The sequence below is a fragment of the Amblyomma mixtum genome, chromosome 5 (genome assembly GCF_055824585.1).
Source record: "Amblyomma mixtum isolate Tamu chromosome 5, ASM5582458v1, whole genome shotgun sequence".
NCBI classification, from domain to species: Eukaryota; Metazoa; Arthropoda; class Arachnida; order Ixodida; family Ixodidae; genus Amblyomma; species Amblyomma mixtum.
In genome coordinates, this window is record NC_143016.1 from 195367008 (window position 1) to 195389515 (window position 22508).

General features: G+C 50.0%; 1 protein-coding gene across 7 annotated transcripts in view; it reads right to left on the minus strand.

Moving 5' to 3' along the window:
* LOC149345339 (uncharacterized) overlaps positions 1–22508 on the minus strand; it is a 154996-nt gene that overhangs the window by 30298 nt on the left and 102190 nt on the right. For all 7 annotated transcript variants that reach the window (XR_016283273.1, XM_089546591.1, XM_089546589.1 and 4 more), the window contains 2 exons: positions 17381–17422; positions 17075–17142 (listed from right to left, as the gene is read on the minus strand). Coding sequence is in view for 6 of the 7 variants with exons in the window: in XM_089546591.1 (XP_089402717.1) it covers positions 17075–17142; positions 17381–17422 (110 nt within the window). In the remaining variant the exon portion in view is untranslated. The remainder of the gene's footprint in view (positions 1–17074; positions 17143–17380; positions 17423–22508) is intronic.

Genomic DNA, 22508 nt, shown 5'->3' on the forward strand with positions numbered 1-22508 from the left:
GAAAGGCGGGGTCGCTGCGCCCCGTGGTGCACCTCTGTGATGTGCACCCCTGCCAGACGCCAAAGCGCCCTCGACTTCGGGTAATCCCTTCGCGCCGCACTGCAAGCGGGAGCCCGATTCTACCAACTTTTATTAAGCGTCTTGGATTTGACGCCGGCCCTGCAAGCAGGACCTACCGCCTACGTACCCGCAGTGCGAGTGTGGGCTTCATCCCACACCCGTACGGTCTCACGACGGTACTCCTCACAGACGCTCAAAGGACGCAAGCGCCAGTTCTGCTTTCGCTTTGCCCTCGCTCTCTTAGCCTACTGAGACGCCTGAAGGCCTCAGCATTTCCCAGAGATGGCCCTGGTTTCCCGGAGGGGGAACGAGGGCAGACCCCAGCAGCGCTCCCGAGTGATCTTTGGACACGGGTTACACAGGGATGCCCCTACCCCTGATGACTTTAGTCAGCGGGGATTTCCCTGCAGCGAATCTGCTGGAGACTTAGCCACAGCAGCCTATCCCTAGACTGCCGCAGCGTATGAACTCTCTCGCTTTAAGTCCTGGGATAGGATCACCACAGACCCTTCCCAGGATCAAGGTCCTGGGATGCATTAGCATCGCCTCCTATTTCACTGGATTACAGGAGTACGCAACTACTCCCAGCGTTTCGCCTCAGGACTTTCATCGCCAGTGCCATCACACCCCGCTAGGTAACAGGAGGACGCTATCCCTCCCAGTGTTAGCCGGCCTGGGAGCAACCCTAGTACACCACAGCCCCAGTCACAGCTTCTCAACTGCGGCCAGGTAGCCAACCCTCCGGTTGACAGCCGACAGCAGGCAGTGGTGCTGTGATAGACACAACACCCCAGTCAATCCAGCCCTGACAGGAGGCTGCTAACGTTTTGGGTGGGGCTGCGGCTCACCACACACCGAGCACCGCCAGCCCCGAGGCGCCGTACACCCTTTAGGGAGCACAGATTAGCCCTATTTTAATAGGGCCACCTCTGGTGAGAGTTCACCCATGCGCTTAGGAACCCAACCTCAGCCAGCCTTTGGCTTGCTTTACAGGCTCACGCCAACCGAGCCCGGCTGAAGAGACAGAGAACTTATGCAGCACATATCTCCATCTACAGCACAAGGCATCACATTAGCCCATGCATGAAGATGGAACGGAAGACACTAGCAAGGATTGAAGAAACCTATCAACGATTTAGTAGTAAGGCAGAAAATAGGAGAATTCAGGATCTCCCTACAAAAAAGACACTATTTGCCTTTAACATGAGGATGACGACCTTAATGTTCAAGCAATAAATAATAATCTCAAAGCTGTCATTACATAGTGCCCAGCAGAAGTAGGTGGTAGGATGGTTAAACAGGATACCAGCAAGCTCTCCCAGCAGACATGAGATCTGATTAAGAAACACCAAACCATGAAAGTCACTAACCCCACCGACAGAACAGAACTGCCAGAGCTATCAGAGCAAATCAACAAGCAGAAGGTAACTGAAGAATCGAGCATGCTCTACAGGACAGAGGTAACCCAAGCCCAAAATCGGCGAAAAGGGAACTCGGCATAGGCAAAAAATCAGATGTACGCCCCAACAGACAAAGAAGCCGGCATTAGCAATATGGACAGGATGGTTAAAGCAGCCACAGAGTTCTACATAAATCGATACAGTAGCCAATGTAATCGGAACGTTAATGAGAGAGGCAGTAATGCACAGCAATGAGACAACCTGCCAGTAATGAATCAGATGTATGCCCGAAGAGATTGAGAGGCTAATGTCATCAACAACATGAATAATATCAGTTAAAGTAGCCAAAGAATTCTACACAAATCTACATAGCAGCCATTGTGATCAGGACGCAAATGATGGAGCCAGAAACGCACAGCAATGGGCTGTCCCGCCAGTAACGAAAGAGGAATTAAAGAAAGCCAAAAGAGCAATGCAGAGGGGGAAAGCAGCTGGTGAGGATCTGGTGACAGCAGATCTGTTGAAGGACATAAGGGGAGCCTGCTAATAAAGCTAGCCACCCTGTATATGCAATGCCTTATGACCTCAACCATACCAAAAGTTTGGGAGAAAGCTAATGTCACCTTAATCCATAAGAAAGGAGACGTCAAGGACTTGAAAAATTAGAGACCAATCAGCTTACTGTCTGTTGCTTAAAAGGCATTTACTAAGATAACCGCAAAAAGAATCAGGACAGCCAGAGGCTTCAATCAGCCAAATGATCAGGCAGGTTTTCATAAAGGATACTCAACAATAGACCATATTCACGCTATCAGTCAGGTGATAGATAAATGCACAGAATATAACCAACCCCTATATATAGTGTTCATTCATTACGAGAAAGCATTTGACTCAGTGGAAACCTCACTAGTCATGCAGGCATTGCGGAATCAGGGTGCAGAAGAGTGTTATGTGAAAATACTGTAAGATATTTACAGTCAAACCCACCTATAACAAAACTGGTTATAATATATATCGTATATCGTATATAACAATGGTCAGTTGTGGCACCGCCAGCTTTACAATGTGTTCTATGGTAAAATCAACAGATTATAGCAATACTGCCACAAAACATTACCGGTTATAACAAATAAATATGGTCACTGAGTGTCAATCATAAAGGAAACAAACATGGAAACGCTACAACCACACTGGCAAAACCATGCTTACAACACAAAAGTGTGCGCGTGTGGAGCCAACCAACGAACCGAGCTGGCGCAGCAATGAAGTGAAAGAAACCGTGACTACGCACTCAGAGGTGCACCGCCGCCGGCTGCCTGCTTGTCGTGGCGGCAGGAGAAACGATAGATACATGCCCCTGCGCAAAAGGACCACGCAGAGAAGTAGGGAGCCTTGGTGGAGCAATCCATTATTAACGTTTCTGAGGGGTGCGCCACTCGCAGAAAGAAAATGCGCCAGTGCGTTTTTCTGTTCTTGCATTCTGAGCTGCGCCTGGCAGCGTGCACGTTGTCCCAGCCTACCCTGTTCTTCGCCAACTTGGCTGCAATCCCCGTTTCGCAGATTTCACGTTCCCTAAGGGCAGCCGTCACCGCATTAGGCGAGCTGCTGCGTTGCTGCATTGGCAATGCACGCCATGCGTACTCCCATCAGCCAGTGCGGTGCTCTCACAGTGCCAGCATGGTTTTCCTCTTGTCAGATTTGTCAGCTGTCACCATTCACTTGGTTCGGCAAGCTCCTTGAAATATTTCCCATAAGAGTTGCGATGCCAGTGTCGCAGAGACACACGAAGCTCCTGCCGGTGCAGGGATGACGGTGCTTTGGTCATTGGTGAATGGTGTAGTGCCGGAGCCCACATTTCGCTGACTGGCCTCTCTGGAAACAAGCGCTGCGCGCCCGCCGTCGCTCAAAGCAGGCCCAGACTCTCTCGGACATGTCGCGACGTGCAGCGTGACTCATCCAGCCACGCCGGCGCCGACACGGACCCTACCTCCTTCCCTCCTTTCCGTCGGTGCGGGCTCCTCCGACGCGTCGCCGGCCAGCGCCTCTCGACCATTGGTCTCATTTGAACGGTGGCCAGTGCTGTGACCTGATTGGAGGATTTGAACTGCTGGCTGCCGCAACCGTTAGCGGGCGGCTATAAAAACGGAGCCGCGCTGAACCCGCGCAGCAGACGGGCAACAGAAGAGCCATCACGCCGGAGCTACGCTCGCCGCCGGGGCCGCCCTTCTTCTTTGTGGTAGCCCGTGGTGCTCTTGACCCTTGTATCATGTAAAAGCCCTTGTACACACTGTACATAAACGTCCTTTTTCTCACCGTCGCCTCGACCGTTTCCTGGCTCGGACACCCAGTCCCAACAGTGGTGGCAGCGGTGGGATGCCAAAGTCCCAACAGTGGATGGCAGCTGCGGGATCGACCGGCGTCAGCTACCTCTGCGTGGTGAGTGCCTGATGTTTTCCCCTCAATTCGCCAGACTGCTCTAGCACACGTGATTGTAGTCTAGAGTAGGGCTGTGTATTGCACTGGAGAGAGCTTTGCTGTTTCGAACCAAGTCGGAGCACTTTGAAACGAAAGCTGGTGCAGAGGGAGTAAACGAGGCGTTGTTGGAAAGAGTTACTTGCGCGTGTCATACTAGTAGCGCTATAGTAGTGAACGGCAAGGGAATTCTCAGAAAAGGGCAAACTACAAGAGGCTATTGTGCGCGATGGAGAACTTCAAAGTGAAGGAACTCATCGAAATTTGTGAAGAGTTGGGCATTGATTTGGGCCCCGCAAAACGAAAGCTGGCGATTCTTGAGATCATGCGGGCAGAGGAAGTAATGGCTGAGGAAGCCAATGAGGCCTGGGATGAGATCAAAGAAAGCCGTGAGCTCGAGGAGGCCAAAATACGCCGCGAGTGCGAAGAGGCAGAAAAACGGAGGCAGCTTGAGCACGAAGAGGCAGAAAAACGAAGGCAGCTTGAGATGAAATGGCGTGCTCGCGCTAAGAAACTGATGGACCTGGAGCTTGAAGCACACGAGATCTTTTATGAGAGAGATAGAACATTGTCCGCTCTGCATGAGACCAACGGTCAGCAGCTGAGAGACAGGCCGCAGCCCTTCGTGATCGCCGAAGATATGGCGAAATATCTTGCGGAGTTCGAGCGCGTCTGCGAGAGAAAGCGGTCGCTGAGTTGTGCGGTCGCTGGTTTGCGGTCGCTGAGTTGTGCGCTAGTGTTTGCAGCCAGCGATGCGAAACGAGTCCCGTCCTTTCGCACTGCTCTGAGCTTTGCGACATTCCAGAAAGCAGCTGCAGTAGCGAGAACACCGCGACTGAGTGCAGAGCCGACCCTCATCTGAAATTGGCTGAAACGCGTCAGGAGCGCGATGAGAGCTGCGTGTCAGCAGTAATGTCTGTAGAAAACACTGGTTCGTCTGCGCCTGAAGAAACTAAGGTGCTGGACGACAGTGGAGAACAGAACGTTCCGGATTACATAGGGGCTGTAGACGTCGTTCCATCCAAGAAAGATGAGGATGAATGTGCACTCGTAGAGGCTGACGAGGAAGAGCACAGTTTAGAGGAGGCTAGTAAAGGCGCCATAGATAGACGTGATCCAGGTAGCGTAGGTGAATTGGCTGACAGTCAAAGTGATGTTGTCAGAGAGCAGAAACCTAGGCGACAGAAGCAGAATGTGCTTCCACAGGCGAGAATGAAAGGAAAGCTCACGATACAAAGCTGCAACTGGAAGAAAAGGAACCGCCAGTTCAGGAATGTGAGCTATCGCCACAAGGTGATCGCCAAACAAGAGAAACAGTGCTGCCGTCGAAAGGAGAGGAAAGGCAAGCTCAAGAGAGAAAGCTGTCACCGAAATACGATGAAAGGCAGGAATAAGAAAGACAGGCGCTGCCGAAAAGAGAGAAACGGCAAGCGCGCGGAAACGGGTTGCCACTATCGGAAGCGCCAACGTCGCCGGCAAAATGACTTCAGTAAAGTCATTCACGTTGTCCGCCCTGAAACTAGAGTCAGAATCAGAGCTAAAGAAGTGTCCGAGGCGTCGCTATCGCGCAAAGCGAAGCGCATCAGTGTGTCGAGGCACATAGATCTGGGCATTAGAATAAACTGCAAAAAGAAAGCATACAAGCATTCACGCGAGAAAGAGTATCAGGGATGAAACCGAGATACAAGAGAGCGCTGCTCAAGAAGCTCAAAATAAAGGAGCGAGGCAGGGGTGAATCTTGCCGCGAGCACAGAGAGAGCGAGAGGCGCAAAGGCACGTGCTCTCAGGACGGCTATCGCTTTCCACTGCAGTCACGGGAGAAACCGCGGTCCCACAGAAAGCGGCACGCGCGCACAGGAAAAACGCGAGGACGACTCAAAAAGTGCAAGATTTTACAGGCACTCGGCCACGACAACAGTCAGCTGAGGCCACAAATGAGGATATCAATTTTACCCTAATTTACGAGCGACCGCCTAAGCGCTCTACCAAGCTCAGGTATCGCGATGGAAAGCCGCGAGTGGAAATAACACCATTTAGTAGGCGCAAAATCAAAAGGCCGGGTAGATGCGCACTTCGCATCGAGCGAAAATGCAAAAGGGTGCGCGAGAAATTAAAGCCTCGTGGGTCTCACTTACTGCCTGAGACAAAGAAAAAGAAAGGACGGTCCCACCGAAAGCGTTGCGCACTCGCTATGGAACGCCGCAACTGGCGCACGAAGCGCAAAGAACGGGATAAGTCGTCAGTAAGAGAAAACCAATCTTTCTCGTTTTGTACCGCCCATAGAAACTGGAAAGACAAGTACAGAGAGAAAGGAAAGCGTGTCTACCGCGAAAGAGGCAGAGACATTAGCTTCCACGGTAGTAGAGAGAGAGAGAAAAGTGCAGCTACAGTGAAAGAGGCGGAGTCATTAGCTTCCGCGGTAGCGGGTGTCGTTTAACCGAGTTAAACGCTGGCGTAGACGCACTAAGCCGTGTGTTCTAAGCAAGGCTGCCTTCGCCTCCGTGTGACCTACATTTTGTCTCTTCGCGAACAGCTGTTAAGGTCGCTCGTAAATTGGGGTAAAATTGATATCCTCATTTGTGGCCTCAGCTGACTGTTGTCGTGGCCGAGTGATCTCAAGAGACGAAATTATTTTGCATTCATTTCATTCCGAGTGTTTCATGTGTTTGACACTTTGTTTGAGTTAACTACTTTCAAGTTCTTGTATCCCACATGTGTGACTTGTTGAAGAGGGAGCGAAAAGGGGGCAGAACCATTCCTAGCGGAGTTTTATGACCTTTAAGTCTGGCGTTTTGACGGGTGACGGAGGGCACTTGCTCGTGTTGGGTGTTGCCTGTTGTCGGTTGGTTCTTGGCAACATGCAGAACGATCAACGACCGATGCTGAGAAGCAAGCTCTTCCGAAGGACCGAGCGAAGCTGATCGAGTCACCTGGGCGACAAGGCGGCGGAGCAGTGATCCTGACCTGACGAGCGGGACCCGTTCTCGGAAAGAAGCCTGGAGCTACCTGCGGCTGAACACCGGACGAGAACTTGGAGGAGCCTGGCGTACGAGCGCGCCCCGCATCCGAGCCACGCGGAAGTAGCTCGTCTTCGTGGCGCATTGTCTGGCGGCGGTGGTGCTGTAGTGCCGGAGCCCACATTTCGCTGACTGGCCTCTCTGGAAACAAGCGTTGCGCGCCCACCGTCGCTCAAAGCAGGCCCAGACTCTCTCGGACATGTCGCGACGTGCAGCGTGACTCATCCAGCCACGCCGGCGCCGACACGGACCCTTCCTCCTTCCCTCCTCTCCGTCGGTGCGGGCTCCTCCGACGCGTCGCCGGCCAGCGCCTCTCGACCATTGGTCTCATTTGAACGGTGGCCAGTGCTGTGACCTGATTGGAGGATTTGAACTGCTGGCTGCCGCAACCGTTAGCGGGCGGCTATAAAAACGGAGCCACGCTGAACCTGCGCAGCAGACGGGCAGCAGAAGAGCCATCATGCCCTAGCTACGCTCGCCGCCGGGGCCGCCCTTCTTCTTTGTGGTAGCCCGTGGTGCTCTTGACCCTTGTATCATGTAAAAGCCCTTGTACATACTGTACATAAGCGTCCTTTTTCTCACCGTCGCCTCGACCGTTTCCTGGCTCGGACACCCAGTCCCAACAGTGGTGGCAGCGGTGGGATGCCAAAGTTCCAACAATGGCGATGATTGCGGCGTGTCAAGTTGAAGAATTCCTGCTGACGATGCAGTCTTGATAAATGAAGACCTCACCGACGAGTCAATCATGGCAGCTGTTACCAGCGTGGACAGCAACGAACAGGAACCTTTGCGAGTTGTGGTGTAACACTAAAATCTTCTAATTCCATGTACATTAATTCGGAAATCTGGACAATTCAAACGGCTAGTACAGTCCTGGCCCGGCCAACACCTATGTAAGTCTATGGTGTCGTAGGTTCGCTGATTCGGACATTACCAAACTTGCACTAGTTAATTCGAATGGGCTCCCCAAGGGAGGCTGCGTCCCTGCATGACTGGCACAACAAGCGATTGACGAAGTAGCCCTGCTGAAACCTGAATTTTATGATGCAGTGTCAGTTGTGCACCTGGGACGTGTGTACAATGCCAGGCTTGACGATAAACACACGGCCCCTAGATCAAAATCTAGATCACGAGACTGAAATAACTAGAAGAATAAGAATAGGGCCGAGCACATATGGCAGGTTCTCACAGATCACGAATGGCAGTTTGCCATCATCCCTCAAGAGAAAAGTAGCTGTCTGTGTCTCACCGGTACTCACCTATGGGGCAGCAACGTGAAGGCTAACAAAGAGGGTTCAGCTTAAGTTAGGGACAACGCAGCGAGCTATGGAAAGGAAAATGATAGGTGTAACGTTAAAGGACAGAAAAAGGGCGGAGTGGGTAAGGAACAAATGCAGGCTAATAACATCCTAGCCGAAATCAAGAGGAACAAGACAGCCGATGGTCCTTAAGAGTAACGGAGTGGATTCCAAGAGAAGGCAAGCGTAGCAGGGGGCGGCAGAAAGTCAGGTGGGCAGGTGAGATTAAAGAGCTTCCGGGGATACGGTGGCCGCTGCTGGCCCAGGACAGGGTTAATTGGAGAGATACTGGAGAGGCCTTTGCCCTACACTCAGTGTAGTCACATGGATCATGATGATGATGAACTTGCCAATTTTCAACTCTGGCATTGCCCTAGGAATTGTTAAGTGGTGTTCACACAGCGTTGACATCACTGCTGCCCGACAGGTGGCTGTTCCAAACACAGTCACTGATGTGGGGCTGCCCTGTGCGCAGCAGCATCCCACCCTTCCGCAAAGGTGCCTGCAGTCAGCTGCTGGTTGTGTGCCCAAGCTTCGAGCATGTGTAGCTGCATTCATCTTTAACGTAGTCACCTATGTCCACCTCACCTACCTGGTACTATTTTGAATTTCTGCCTTCCAAACTGCGAGATTTTTGTTGCAGAAGGAGACGATGGGGACAATGTTACGAGACACCAAAATGCAATGGAGCCAGAGAAGTATACAGTCTTAAACTGGTTCCAATTAATGTATTGCTGCACAGCAGAAAAATACGGCATGTGCATGTTGACGTTTGAATTTGGCCTGATATTACATGCAGCCATAGGATATCACAGTCGTCTCAGCCAGAAAGAATATAATACAATTTATGACATTTTATCCTGGTTTTATTTGTTTAGAAATTACGATGGTGAGTAAAACTTGGGTATAAATTGGCTCGGCTAGACCGGGCTTTTATCCGGAGTTATTGTCACAAAGTGCGTGCATGCCTTTCCTTTCTTTTTTCTTTTGCGACCGAGGTGGCCACGGCGCCGGTTGTACGCGGGCATGTCGGGACGCAGCGGCGATGATTTTTCCTCCCCCCGCAGGGGGCGGTTGACCCCTCGCGACGCTGGAGGGTCAAGGCTACGCCGCCCCCTCCCCAGGATTGCACGAGTTTCTCGCTGGGGCCGGTTGAAGGCCCCAGCACCCTTCACGACCTTGGCATCGCTGCTCGTTAGGACCGTACCTTTCCCTCGCGTCTCCTTCAGTTTCCTCGCGTTTCTTGCCCCCCCCCCCCCCCCCCCCCCCCCCCCCCCCCCCCCCCCCCGTTTTCAACATCTGCAAATCGTTTGCGCACTGTGCTTTGAGCTTTTGTTTGGTTATTGTTTGCCATGAGAATGCGGTGGCGGGAAAACCGTGAGCCGGGTAGTTGGCTTGGAGGTTCCGGTGCGTGCAGACGTGTGTGAGGCCAGCCAGGGAAGTGGTCGGCAAGCGAGCCTAGGCGGGTGCCTGACGCGTAGAGCGCAGCGACGGCGGCCCCGAAGACGTGTGAAAGACACGTGGCCCAAGTTCGCCCGTATCCGCAACCCCCCATCAGCCCCCGCACGCTTCCACAGCCCGACGCTCCCTGCGACCGGACCTTGACACCCGGCAGCTAAGCCACCGTTTCTCCCCATTACTTTGTACCCTTTGTCTTGTCCTGTGGCTCTTTCTCGTCGTAACCTTTTCTATAGCATTGCTTTGTTCTTGTAACGTTGTTGTGTAGTTCTCGGCCTTATGTTTTCCTGTTCCTGTTAATAGTTGTCTGTGTTCTGATTTTGTGTTTGTATTCGCGTCGTGTTGATGTATTTCCGCAATTTTGCTTGGTTTGTTTTCTAACCGTTTGTTCTTGTAAAAGGGTTGCTAAAGAAACTTGCTTACGCCTCATGCCTCCGGTCAACGGCTAATCAGGTGTGGCCTCTATCGCCAGTCAGCAGTCGAACCTCGTCTTTTGCACGCGGGGTGGAGAAGTTTGTCGCTCCACCCCCTCCAAACTTACGGAGAGAGCAGTGGTGGGCAGATTGGCCCGATTAATTACAATTTCGGCGCCAACCAAACATCAAGCAGCCCACAATATTGTGACAGTTATTTCAACTGAGAAATGAAGGGAAGTTGATTTGCGGAGTTATGCTGTTAAGCTGCAAGGTGCAAGATACCTTATCAGGGGTGGAACTGACAAACCACATCTTGGAGCATACCTAGAAGCAGGATAAATTGCCTTTTACACCAGGTTTGGAGCAGGCAAAATAGAGGTATGGAGCAGTTTGGGAGCACTTAAAGTGTGGATTTATCAATTTTAAACTAGCACAAGCTGCACGTCAGAGCAGTATAGACCTTACACGTACACAACAAACCATTTGATCTATAAAACTTGCAAAATGTGTTGCCACTCCTCCTCCAAATACATTGTGCATTCATAGTACTTAACTCAACCAAAGTATCCCCAGCAGTTCTATCAAGCAATCCATTCACCATTCAAACACTACATCTGACCAACTGGTCCCTCAATACACATAACACAGCAGCTGCCTGGAAATAATGCTACCATGTAGAAACAACTGGAATGAGCAGCCATAGGTCTAAAGTCTAGCATATGCACACACTGCTGGTGTCTGGCTGTGTGTATAGTCTCTCTTGTGTGTTTTCCTGTGTGTGTCTTTTGTGCGCAATTCGTACCTACAACAGTGTATACAGAAGCCCTGCAGGAATATGTCTGCAACTTCCTTCATTGCGTGTTACCAAATATTAATAAACTGGGATAAATAACAGGGGAACCGATGAAGAGAGGAGATTTTTTGCACACCACTGCACAAAGTCGATTTTAAATTTATGTTGCATCAGAGCGGAATCAACTTCTTCCAGAGGTTTAAGGATGTTTGGGAGACTGCCGTTTGCTTCCTCCAGAAGCACAAACCGCAGTCCTGGCCCAGTTGTTTGAGCGCCCGTCTCAGCTGTGGGAGGTGGTTGGTTCGAAACCCACCGCCGGACACCCACGGGTAAAAATGGGTCCCCCCTGTCTGGCGCCCGGCTTGCTTTAGGGGTGTACGTTTGGGAGAAGCTCCGTAAACCCCGCTGCGCCCCTTGTGGGCCAAGCCCAATATCGAACGACCTCGCAGCAAAGGCGGTACCATTCGGCCAACGTGTTTCGAACGCATGCCCCAGCGCAACAGCCTTTCCCTCATACGTGACGAGACAGCAAGCCCATCCGCAGGGAAAAACTCCCGCAGCGCCTACACAGTGTCGACTGCACTGATCCGCTGGCTGACAGCATCAGCAGCACGCTCGGGCGCTCCGGCACGCATGCTGCACTGTAGGCGGTGCGATTGCACGGGCTAGCTTCTGTCGTACACTTCTTTCTTGAACTCTGCGGCAATACGCAGTTTCTAGACTGTCACAAAAACGGAGGTTTGTAAAAGCGGTTGGAAACAACCGCTCCAGTGCACATGGGTTGTAATTTCGCCCCTTCATAGCGTAACCACTGCTTGGTTCGCTCCTGTCAGTTTAACAGCACTCAATAAAGCAAAATAGAATTTACTTTTCACCATTTCTAAATTTTCTGCGTCTCCGCACAAAATCACATTGCCGCTGTTCACAGCACATGTATGATGCGATGCGACGCGCTACGCTGGCTATGCATGCAGACAGACACGGACACGCCTCCGCCACGCTAGCTGGCACCACTGGCCACGGATGCGAGCTTCAGGGCTGCGTTCAGCCAAGCCGTACAGGCAAACAGAAACCGAAACTGTCAGTACTTTTTTTTTTTTTTCTGCGCACACAGTTTTCTGCACGGTGCAGAGTGGCACCAGAAACTGTTCAAGGCGTAATTTGCCGCCCATGGAGCAGGATGAAGTTGAAGTTTATTTGTCGCTCTTAGTGGTACACCAGGTTTACACCAGGTTTACCAGTGTACACCAAGGTACACCAGGATGGCGCAGGGAAATCCTTATGGAGCGCCATGGTGCAAATGGCGCAGCAAAAATATATATATACATATATACAGGGTGTCCCAGCTAAATGTAACCAAACTTTTAAAAAAGGCGAAGTGTCCTAGTCCAGTGAAACCAACTCAGGGTTGTTCATAGTCGCGTGGCCTAGTCTTGAGTATTTTTTTCGCTTTTCAAAGTTAATTAATTAGCTATATTTAATTAGCTAACTCTTTAATTATTGACTTCAGGAAGAAAGTGTCAATGCAAAAGTTTTAGAACACCTCGAAAAACCGCTAGTAGTGCGGTTTCTGTCAAGTTACGATTTACGTAGCTTCATTTATTGGCCTTAAAAGAAAGTTGCCACGTGACCAGCTGCTCGCTCACTTCTCTGCCCCAATGTGCACCCAAAGTCTAATCGAGGAGAGGACTTCAGAAAAAACGGATTTTATTCTTTAAGGCGCGTCTTGGGACTTGAAGTGGCACAGTTGTCATGCGGAAGCTTTTTCTTATTGTGCGGGTTATGGTTAAAGGCCGGTAAAAAAACTACTTTACGTAAATATTACTTTGCTGCAAATGTCTCAGTAAGCTGTTTCTCAAAGCGATCTACAACTTTTCCATTGACATTTTGTTCCTCAAGTCAATAATTAACAAGATAGTTAATTAAGCTTGACTAATTAGTCAACCTTGAAGAACGAAAAAAATACTGCAGACTAGGTCACGCGACTCTAAACAACCCTCATTTGGTTTCAGACGGCTAGGACACCCCGTGTTTTTTAAAAGCTTGGTTACATTTAGCTGGGACACCTGGTATATATATATCAAAGTGGTTTACTCTGACGAAGGCCAGACCCTGGTCGAAACGTTAGAATAAAGTTGTTTTTCCACCGTGTGTCAACCAAATTACGTTTATGTTCTACCAGATCCATCCGATCTTCACCCCCTTCTTATATATATATATATATATATATATATATATATATATATATATATATATATATTGCGAGACGGGAAACAGCGCAGGATGGAGCGAGCTTTAATGGCACCCGCAAATATGGCAACCAACCCTTCGAAGAAGAAGATGAGCAATGATGATGGATATGTACAGATGAAGACGAAGGTCGCATGTTGTGCTTACACTTTCTCCTCTCGCAGACGAAAGCTACCGGCCTGGGCGCAGGTTATAGCACAGTAGAATGACGGGCGAAGGGTTTTAGGCGGGAAACGTGAACAATCTTGGCACCTCGGCAACGACGGTCATTAACAGGATGGACAGGGGCAACGCAGTAGTTCACCGGGGATGTTTGTTCAAGTACAGTGTACGGACCAATATAACGGCTCAAGAATTTTTCACACCATCCCGGGGTACGCACTGGAGTCCACAGCAGTACCTCATCACCAGGGTGAAAAAATATGGCACGGTGGGAGAAATCATAGGTGTTTTTCCGGGAGGCTTGGGAGGCGTCGGTATTCAGGCGGGCAATGCTACGGCAGTAGGTAAGACGAGAAGTAAACTGTTCATGAGAGAGTCTGGAAGAGGTTGAGGGGGCAGAGAAGAAAGACGCTTCGAGGGTGAAGGTAGGTTGACGTCCATACACAAGGAAGAATGGGGAGAAGTTGGTGGTTCTTTGCACGGCACTATTGTATGCAAAGGTAACGAAGGGAAGCATGGTGTCCCAGTTGGTGTGGTCGGGCTGGATGTAGGTGGCTAGCGTATTGGACAGCGTGCGATGAAAGCGCTCTGTGAGCCCATTGGTCTGAGGATGGTAAGCTGAAGAGGTTTTGTGCATGGTTCTGGAGGCGTGAAGAACTTCGGCAAGGATGCTGGAGAGGAAGGACTTGCTGCGGTCACTAATAAGGACACGAGGAGCTCCATGGCGCAGAAGGATGGCGTTCAGGAAGAAATGGGCAATCTCTGAACCAGAGCCGGTAGGAACAGGGGCCGTTTCAGCGTATCTGGTTAAGTGGTCGATGGCAGTGACGATCCAATGGTTTCCCGTTGGTGTTAATGGTAAGGGACCGTAGAGGTCAATCCCAATGACTTCAAAAGGGGAGAATGGACAGGGGAGAGGCTGTAGAAGGCCCGCAGGGGCAAACGTGCTCCATTTGCAACGTTGGCAAGAGATGCAAGACGCGATATTTTCCAACAGCAGTTGAGAGGCCGGGCCAAAAGAAACGGCGCTTGATGCGGTCATAAGTTTTCTGAAAGCCTAAGTGGCCAGCTGTGGGGTCATCGTGAAAGGCCTGCAAAACTTCTCGGTGAAGAGAATGGGGTACGACAGGCACACATGAGTCACCGAAGGGGCTGTAATTGTGCCAAAGAAGGATGTTGTCGACTAGCTTGAAAGAGTTAAGTTGGCGACGTAGGCGGGCATTCGGTGGCCGCATAGCACCGCTCAGACGGTCGATAAGAGTCCGGCAGTAAGGGTCGGCCCCCTGCGCTGAGGCGAGATCGCCAAGACTGGGAGCGGGCATCAAGTCAGTGGCTGCGGCGGTCAAGGTTGAGATAGCCGTCGAAGGGGTAGTTTGGCAGTTTGAGGATGCGGAGGTTGGGTTTGGGCGAAGGGACGAGAGAGCGCATCGGCATCCTGGTGTTTCTTTCCCGATTCATAGGTGATGGTAAAGTCATATTCCTGGAGACGGAGAATCCAGCGGCCGAGGCGCCCGGACAAGTTTTTCTGCGAGGACAACCAGCACAGGGCATGATGGTCAGTGACAACTGTGAACTGGTGGCTGTATAAATAAGGGTGAAATTTCTGAATGGCCCAGACAACAGCGAGGCACTCTTGCTCAGTTATTGTGTAGTTCTGCTCCGCTGCAGTCAGTGTACGACTGGCGTAGGCGATGACTTGCTCGCATGAGGAGTGCTGCCACTGCAGAAAAACGGCACCAATGCCGTGTCCACTGGCGTCCGTGTGTAAAATCATTGGAGCATTGTCGTCGAAATGGGCCAGTATGGGATCAGATGTGGGAGCTTTCAATAAGGTAGTAAAAGCGGCCGCACAGACCTCAGACCAAACAAAAGGTGTGCCAGCGCAGAGGAGCTTATGCAAAGGAGCCGCAATAGAGGCAAAGTTGAGTATGAAGCGCCGGAAGTATGACGCTAGCCCCAGAAAACTGCCCCGGTCCTTGACCCGCGATGGGCGGGAAAAATGCAAAACTGCAGCCACTTAGTCTGGATCAGGCTTTACACCCGTCTGACTAACGACGTGAACGAAGACTTTGATAGAAGTGGAAACAAAGCAACATTTCTTGGTGTTTAACTGAAGGCCAGCCTCAGAAAGTGCGCTTAATACTTCATCGAGATGAACAAGGTGCTCAGAAAAGTCGAAGAAAAAATGACTATGTCGTTGAGGTAGCATTGACACGTTTTCCACTTCAGGCCTTACAGAACGGTGTCAATCATGCACTCGAACGTGGCTGGAGCATTGCATAGGCCGAACGGCATAACGTTGAATTCGTATAATCCATCGGGAGTGGCAAAAGCTGTTTTTTCCTTGTTGGCCTCATGCATCGGTATTTGCCAGTATCTTGATCTTAGGTCGAGACTAGGGTGGGTCTGAAAAATTAACATGCAGATAACCAGATAACTTGATCAATAAGTCGAAGTGGGAACAGTGTTGACCAAATGTTTTAGGGGAATTCCCCAAGGTGAAGTAGATTCGTAAGAAGGGAGTAATTAGTCATTGCCATCCACCCGAGCGCAGCCATACGGCTACAAAGGAAAGCTCTACAGCTTTCTCAGAAACTTCGTAGTTAAACTTCGAGAGCCCTGTGTTGTGTGCTGGCCAGGTGTGAGTGAGGGGAGTCAACCAAGAAAATGGACGTCCACTTCTGACGCAGCACGCTGTGGATTCCTCATCAACAGACACCAGTCAGTGCATTTATTTTCTTGGTCCGGCTCAGGTGGCTTCCGCGAGGCAGCATGCATAATGAGCCACGTTCCATCCTGGCAGTGCTAGGCAGGCTGTCGTGCTCAATTTGTGAAACTGTGCGGTCGCTGAAAGTCGTGAAAACCTTTCAATACACTTCCTTACAACACATGTACACGGTAAAAGTGAAAAAAATTCAGAGGCCACTTTGACGATCTAAAGTGCACGAGGCGAAAGCCTTTCCACGCAACCTTGGCTGCACGGCCGTTGGCGCACACGAGGCGGCTATGGGGCGACTTGGTTTGGCTAGCCATGACTGATTAGTCATTACCCATGACTTACTAGTCATGATTGGTTAATGACTAACTAGTCATGACTAACCAATCATGACTAACTAGTCATGAGTGATTAATGACTAACCAGTCATGACTGGTTAGTGATCACTAGTTAGTCATTAACCACTCATGACTAACCAGTCATGAGAGGTTAATGACTAGTTCAAATGCCAAATGATTAGTTAATGACTTCAAATGCGAAAGGCCTTGGTTCGATTCTCAGCCTCGACACAGTTGTTTTTTTTAAAGTAGTGACGCCGAAATGCGGACACATCTGCCGACATGGCAGCTACTAACAGTATGAGGCATTAAAGGCCTTAATATGAGCGGAAACACTACACAAACAAAAGGGCAATTAAACACGCATCCAGAGCTTCTAATCCGGCTGCCTCCAATGTCTTCGCCAATGCCCTGTGGCCCTGCAAATGCAAACTGTGGAGTCACAGAGTTTCCACTGTCTGCTCCGCAGTTGAGCAGGCAGCTCCGACCATGGTTCACATGGCCCAGCACCCTTCTGGGGCGATGCAGTGGCGAAGCCATCAGGGGGCTTCCCTTCTTCCCTGCCCTGTCTACAGCGGCCCTGGGAAATCCCCAAAGCGTTTAAAATCACTGCGTCACTTCCCCGTCAGTGGGAAAGAGAGAGCGCACTCTCTCCTCCCCCCACTTTCACATCCGCATGTTGACAGAACCTGACCTGGAGCGGCGGCTCATCCGGGAGAGGGGCACGAACTCGTCGTCGGCTTTCACAGGCAGGTTGCACTGCTGCAAGGCAACAATGCACCACACAGTGTCAGACTTAATAAAACACATAGGGTCACTGACCAAGTCAAAGTCTAGTGAAACGTACTGACGTTTCGCAAGCCCTACGGCCTGCCTCCCTGTTCACAATGGGGAAACCAGGCAAAAAGCATGCGTCTTCTTCAAAATGCATTGTAATGAACATAATGATGTGACGTCAGACAGCCCATCATGCAGGCAGGAGGGGCAGAGGAGAACTCACCGGACACACCAACGAGTCGCTGCCGTAGTGCTTGCACGATATCTGCAGGGGAGGAGGAGGAACAGCACATGAGAGCCAGACCAGTGAAACAGCACATCACACAGCCAGAAGTCAGTAACATCTCTTTCAGGGAACATCATCACTCATTTTTTAAAATAGGGCTTTTGAGATAAACCGTAACACAAGTGTTACGGTTTATCTCAAAACAGGCGAATCATGTTAACCAGTAAAATGATGAACTAAATTCTCACAGCCAACTTTTTCACTATTACCATCTGATTGCAATTAGAGATAGATTTGTACCCAGCCATTAGTAAGAGCCGTATCAGTTTTTAAAATTCTGGAAACGTGGTTACCCTTGCCACTGTGGCTCGACAAAATTTGGCTGTTTCGACTAGTCACGTGCACTGCAGGGGTTGCTTTACCTGCATGCTTGTCGAAAGCGCATGTATTTTGGCATGATATAGCCATATTTTGTTGACCTACAGCAGCAAAGGCAATGGCGTTTTCGGACTAATGGCCAGCTACAGGCCTAACTGCAATCAGGTGCCTATTGGTAACAGTTAAAAAGTGAACCATTAGAATTTAGTTAATCTCTTTACTAGTAAGCATGATCCCATTTCCTGCCAACACTCGTATTACTTTGGTGCAGAAGCAGATACCTGGCTGATGGGTGTGTGTGTGCGTTCATCAAGAATGCATGCGAAAGCAGCGATCTTCAGCAGCGCTACGAAACACAGGGGCCACACTCATTCCAGGGGTACAGAAGATCTGGACATGTTGCCACGGGGATGACACAAGCAAGAAAACAAGGAAGGGAAGAAACAGTTCTCACTGACACAGAAGTGCAGTTAAATACAAAAGAAAGGCGAAATGGTAGTCACAAGAAAAGGAGAAGCCGTGTGGCTAGAAGGTTTGAACAAATTCTCTTTTTTCTTTCTCACGAGTACACGAGAATATGAAGTAGAAGGTCAACAGCTAACACGGTTGAGGGTCATTCCATGCCAACTGATCCATACTTTGCACTTGACTATTTCCAATTAAAAAAAAAATAATAATAACAAAAATAAAAAAATCACTAGGACAAACATCATCCCAGCTTATTTTTGGCAAAAAAAAATTTTTCGAGCCGTGGCCATCATCTTAACTTTGGAAGTGGTAGCAAAACCTAGTCTTAGAAACAGATTCTATTTATTTATTTATTTATTGAACCTCACAGGCCCGAACGGGCATTGTGTGAGGGGGGTTACAGTATCAAAAAGCATTTCAGCAACAAGAGGCAAACACTGGGTATATAAGTATCAAAACAGAACATAATTCACAAGAACTAACAGAAAACTAAATCGTACCTACACAGCGCAATACTTACACGTGCATAAATACATATACACAGAAAAATAAGGCTAACATGGTAACACATGTACGTTGTACAAAATAACACATGTACTTAGCGCTAGCAGTATAAGTTTAACACATGTTCACGGAATGACGCAGGAATGAAATTCGCAAAAAATCAAAAAATGTTACCCATGACTGCGAATTTTTTTTGTGCAAGTAATCAACTGAAATGAGCTTGTTTTGTTTTTAAACACGTGGAAAGGGACACAAATATGGGATTTTGAAATATTTCATCTGCTTTCATGATCTGACAGTAGTCATTGCAACTATTCTTCCAAATTGTCCAGAAGGCAAAGAAGCTGATAAAAATGCTTCAGAGACCAAAAAACATAAGCTGTGTCAGCGAAAAAATTCTAAAGTGGAGAAAACTTGCTTTCTGACACATATTCAGCTGTCAATTGCACAGTGAAGTAACGATTTGCAAAGCGCCATTCAGTGCCATTTATTTCTGGATGTCTAATTGGACATTTTTTGTTTCAAGTGAGAAAATAACTTTGCAAGTCGAGTCCCTGCATTCAACCTTGGCGCTTACTATTCACTACAGCACACTTTGCCGCCGGCTGCCAATGCCCCAGCTCGAATGCAGTGGACAGCTTTGGCCTAACAGGAGGAGGATGGAGATGCTGCATCAAATGCAGCCGTGCAGAATGGCATACTTCACCACATCAAGCCTCTCTTCATACTCAGCGAACCACGAGTTTAAAAGACACATCAACCAACCTTTCAACACAGAAATGTCATCATCATCAGCCTGTCTAGGGCCCTCTGCAGATCAAAGGCCTCCCCCATGTCTCTCCAGGTAGCCCTGTCCTTTGCCAGGTGCAGCCACCCTATCCCCGCAAATTTCTTAATCTCATCCGCCCACCTAACTTCCTGCCGCCCCCTGCTACGGTTGCCTTCTCTTGGAATCTACACCGTTATCCTTAAGGACCAGCGGTTATCTTGCCTTCGCATCACATGCCCTGCCCAAGCCCACTTCTTCCCCTTGATTTCAACTAGGATGTCATTGACCCGCGTTTGTTCCCCTCACCCACTCCGCCCTCTTCCGATCCCTTAGCGTTACACCTATCATTTTCCTTGCCATGGCTCGCTGCGTTGTCCTTAACTTAAGCTGAACCCTCTATGTTAGCCTCCACACTTCTGCCCCATAGGTGAGTACCGGTAAGATACAGCCATTGTATACTTTTCTCTCGAGGGATATTGGCAAACTGCCATTCATGATCTCAGAGAACCTGCCATATGTGCTCCACCCCATTCTTACGTGTCTCCTTGACAACGGCTCCAGCGTGCACTGCAGTGAAGAGCAAGCACCAAATAATGCTGGAGTTGAGCGCAAGGACTCAACGTGCAAAACTATTCTCTCGCTTGAAGCAAAAAATGTTCCAAATGAACTATCAGAAACAAATGCCACTGTATGGCACTGTGCAGCCTACAATCTTGCACATCTTTACTAGGACTACTTCACTACACAGCTGACAGTTGAATATGCCTCAAAAAGCAAATTTTCTCAAATTTTTAAATTTGCTGCCTTGCTGCAGACATGCCTTAAGTTCTTGATCTTTGAACCATTTTTATCGGATTATTTGTCTTCTAGACAACTCAGAGGATTAGTTGGAATGACTACTGTGAGAACATAAAATTTGATAAAAATTTAAAATTCCATATTTTTGTACACTCGTGTTTTATGATAAAAATAAAACAAATTCACTTCAATTATTTGCATATGAATGTGCAGTGTCTTCCATTTACATGAAAAAGGTTTCACGGCCATGTGTAAAAAAGTTTTTTCTCTGCAATTTTTTTGCAAGACTAGGCTTTGCTACCTCTTGCATAGTTAAGATGGAGGCCACAACACGAAAAATATTTTGTTTTAACCAAAAACAAGCTGCAGTAACATAACGCGATAAGCCATGATTTTTAAAAAAGAATTCAAAGATGGCTGAGTGCAAAGGCTGGAGCGGTTGGCATGGAATAAGCCTCAATAGGGGATATTCAAAATTCCGCAAGTGCGCTTTCCCGCCTAATTCTGTTGCCAAAAACAAGATGGCCGACTTCAATATAAAGAAACTACATGGGCTACAGGACAGGCGCTAAAGGTGCGGACAGAATGCAAGAAATGTATTTTGGAAGAATCAAACAAAAAATGGCTGAGGCTTAGCTAAGGTTAAGCCTAGTCAGATGCGAAGCTTGGTAATATATGGCTTTCCTTGGTTGACGTTCATCCCGCTCTTCATCGGTCTCTGTGGCACGCTGAAGCTTTCGCTTCTCGTTCAAATCAGCCCTGCTTCTAGGCGGCATCCCAACACCTGGCCGCCTCGTACGTGCCCGGAGAGCGAGGCAAGCTCAGCTTTATACCGCTGCTGTAGCGTCACGTGGTCAGCTGCAGCGCCTCTGATGTGGAGCCTCCACCGCCGCGGCCGACCGCGCGAGCTGGCAGCCCATCTCTCCTCTGCTGTGACGTCATGTTGTCACGTGGTGTCACGTGGTAACGCTGAAGGTCAATGGTAGCTCCACCGCCGCGCTCGACGGGCTGTAGTGTAGCTCTAGTAATATGTTTCGCATAAAAAATTGGCAGAGGCTCAGCTTTGTTAAGCCCGGAAATTGCGAAAGCAACTTCATCCGTTTCTTCAGCCCGCATCCGCCGTGTCTACCGCCGCTCTGCGCCGACGGTTGGTTGGTTACGACTGAGAGAACGATGAAAAGGAAAGTGCACAGGCCTAACTACTGGCTCCAGCCGAGCCACCACTGCTGCCACGTGCAGAGAGAAGAGAGTTGAAAGATATGGGGAAAGATAAACACCACTCATTAAACTTGGCCCTGCACTTGTAGATGCACCCGCATCAAGCGATGTTGACCGGCGTGCTTGCCAGGCTGCTGCGCACGCACGTTGTTTAGCTAGCCGTTCTTCCCGTTCTTCGTCTGTTTCTTCGGCACGGTGCCGTTGCTTGGCCGCAGCAGATCGTTCCAGCCTCGCCTTGTACACATCATCCGACATAGCCCACTGAGAGGAGCACGGCTGCAGCCCCCCCCCACCGTTTTATCCCGGTCTACAAGCGCCTTCTCTCGGCAGCGGCGCAGCCGGCGTGTAATGCTGTACCTCCACCATCAATGGCGCAAGGTCTATCGTGATGTCACGCGGTCACGTGGTGGAGCGGCGCAGCCGGCGTGTAATGCTGTACCTCCGCCATCGATGGCGCGAGCTGGGGCCCCAGCTCTCGGTCTGGCGTGACGTGACACAGTCACGTGGTGGGGCGGAGCAGCTGGCGTGTAAGGCTGTACCTCTGCCATCGATGGAGCGAGCTGGGGCCCCGGCTCTCGGTCTGTCGTGACGTGACACGGTCACGTGGTGGAGCGGAGCAGCTGGCGTGTAAGGCTGTACCTCCGCCATCGATGGCGCGAGCTGGGGCCCCGGCTCTCGGTCTGTCGTGACGTCACGCGGTCACGTGGTGGAGCGGCGCAGCTGGCGTGTAAGGCTGTACCTCCGCCATCGATGGCGCGAGCTGGGGCCCCGTCTCTCAGTCTGTTGTGACGTCACGCGGTCACGTGGTGGAGTGGCGCAGCTGGCGTGTAAGGCTGTACCTCCGCCATCGATGGTGCGAGCTGGGGCCCCGTCTCTCAGTCTGTTGTGACGTCACGCGGTCACGTGGTGGAGCGGCGCAGCTGGCGTGTAAGGCTGTACCTCCGCCATCGATGGTGCGAGCTGGGGCCCCGTCTCTCAGTCTGTTGTGAC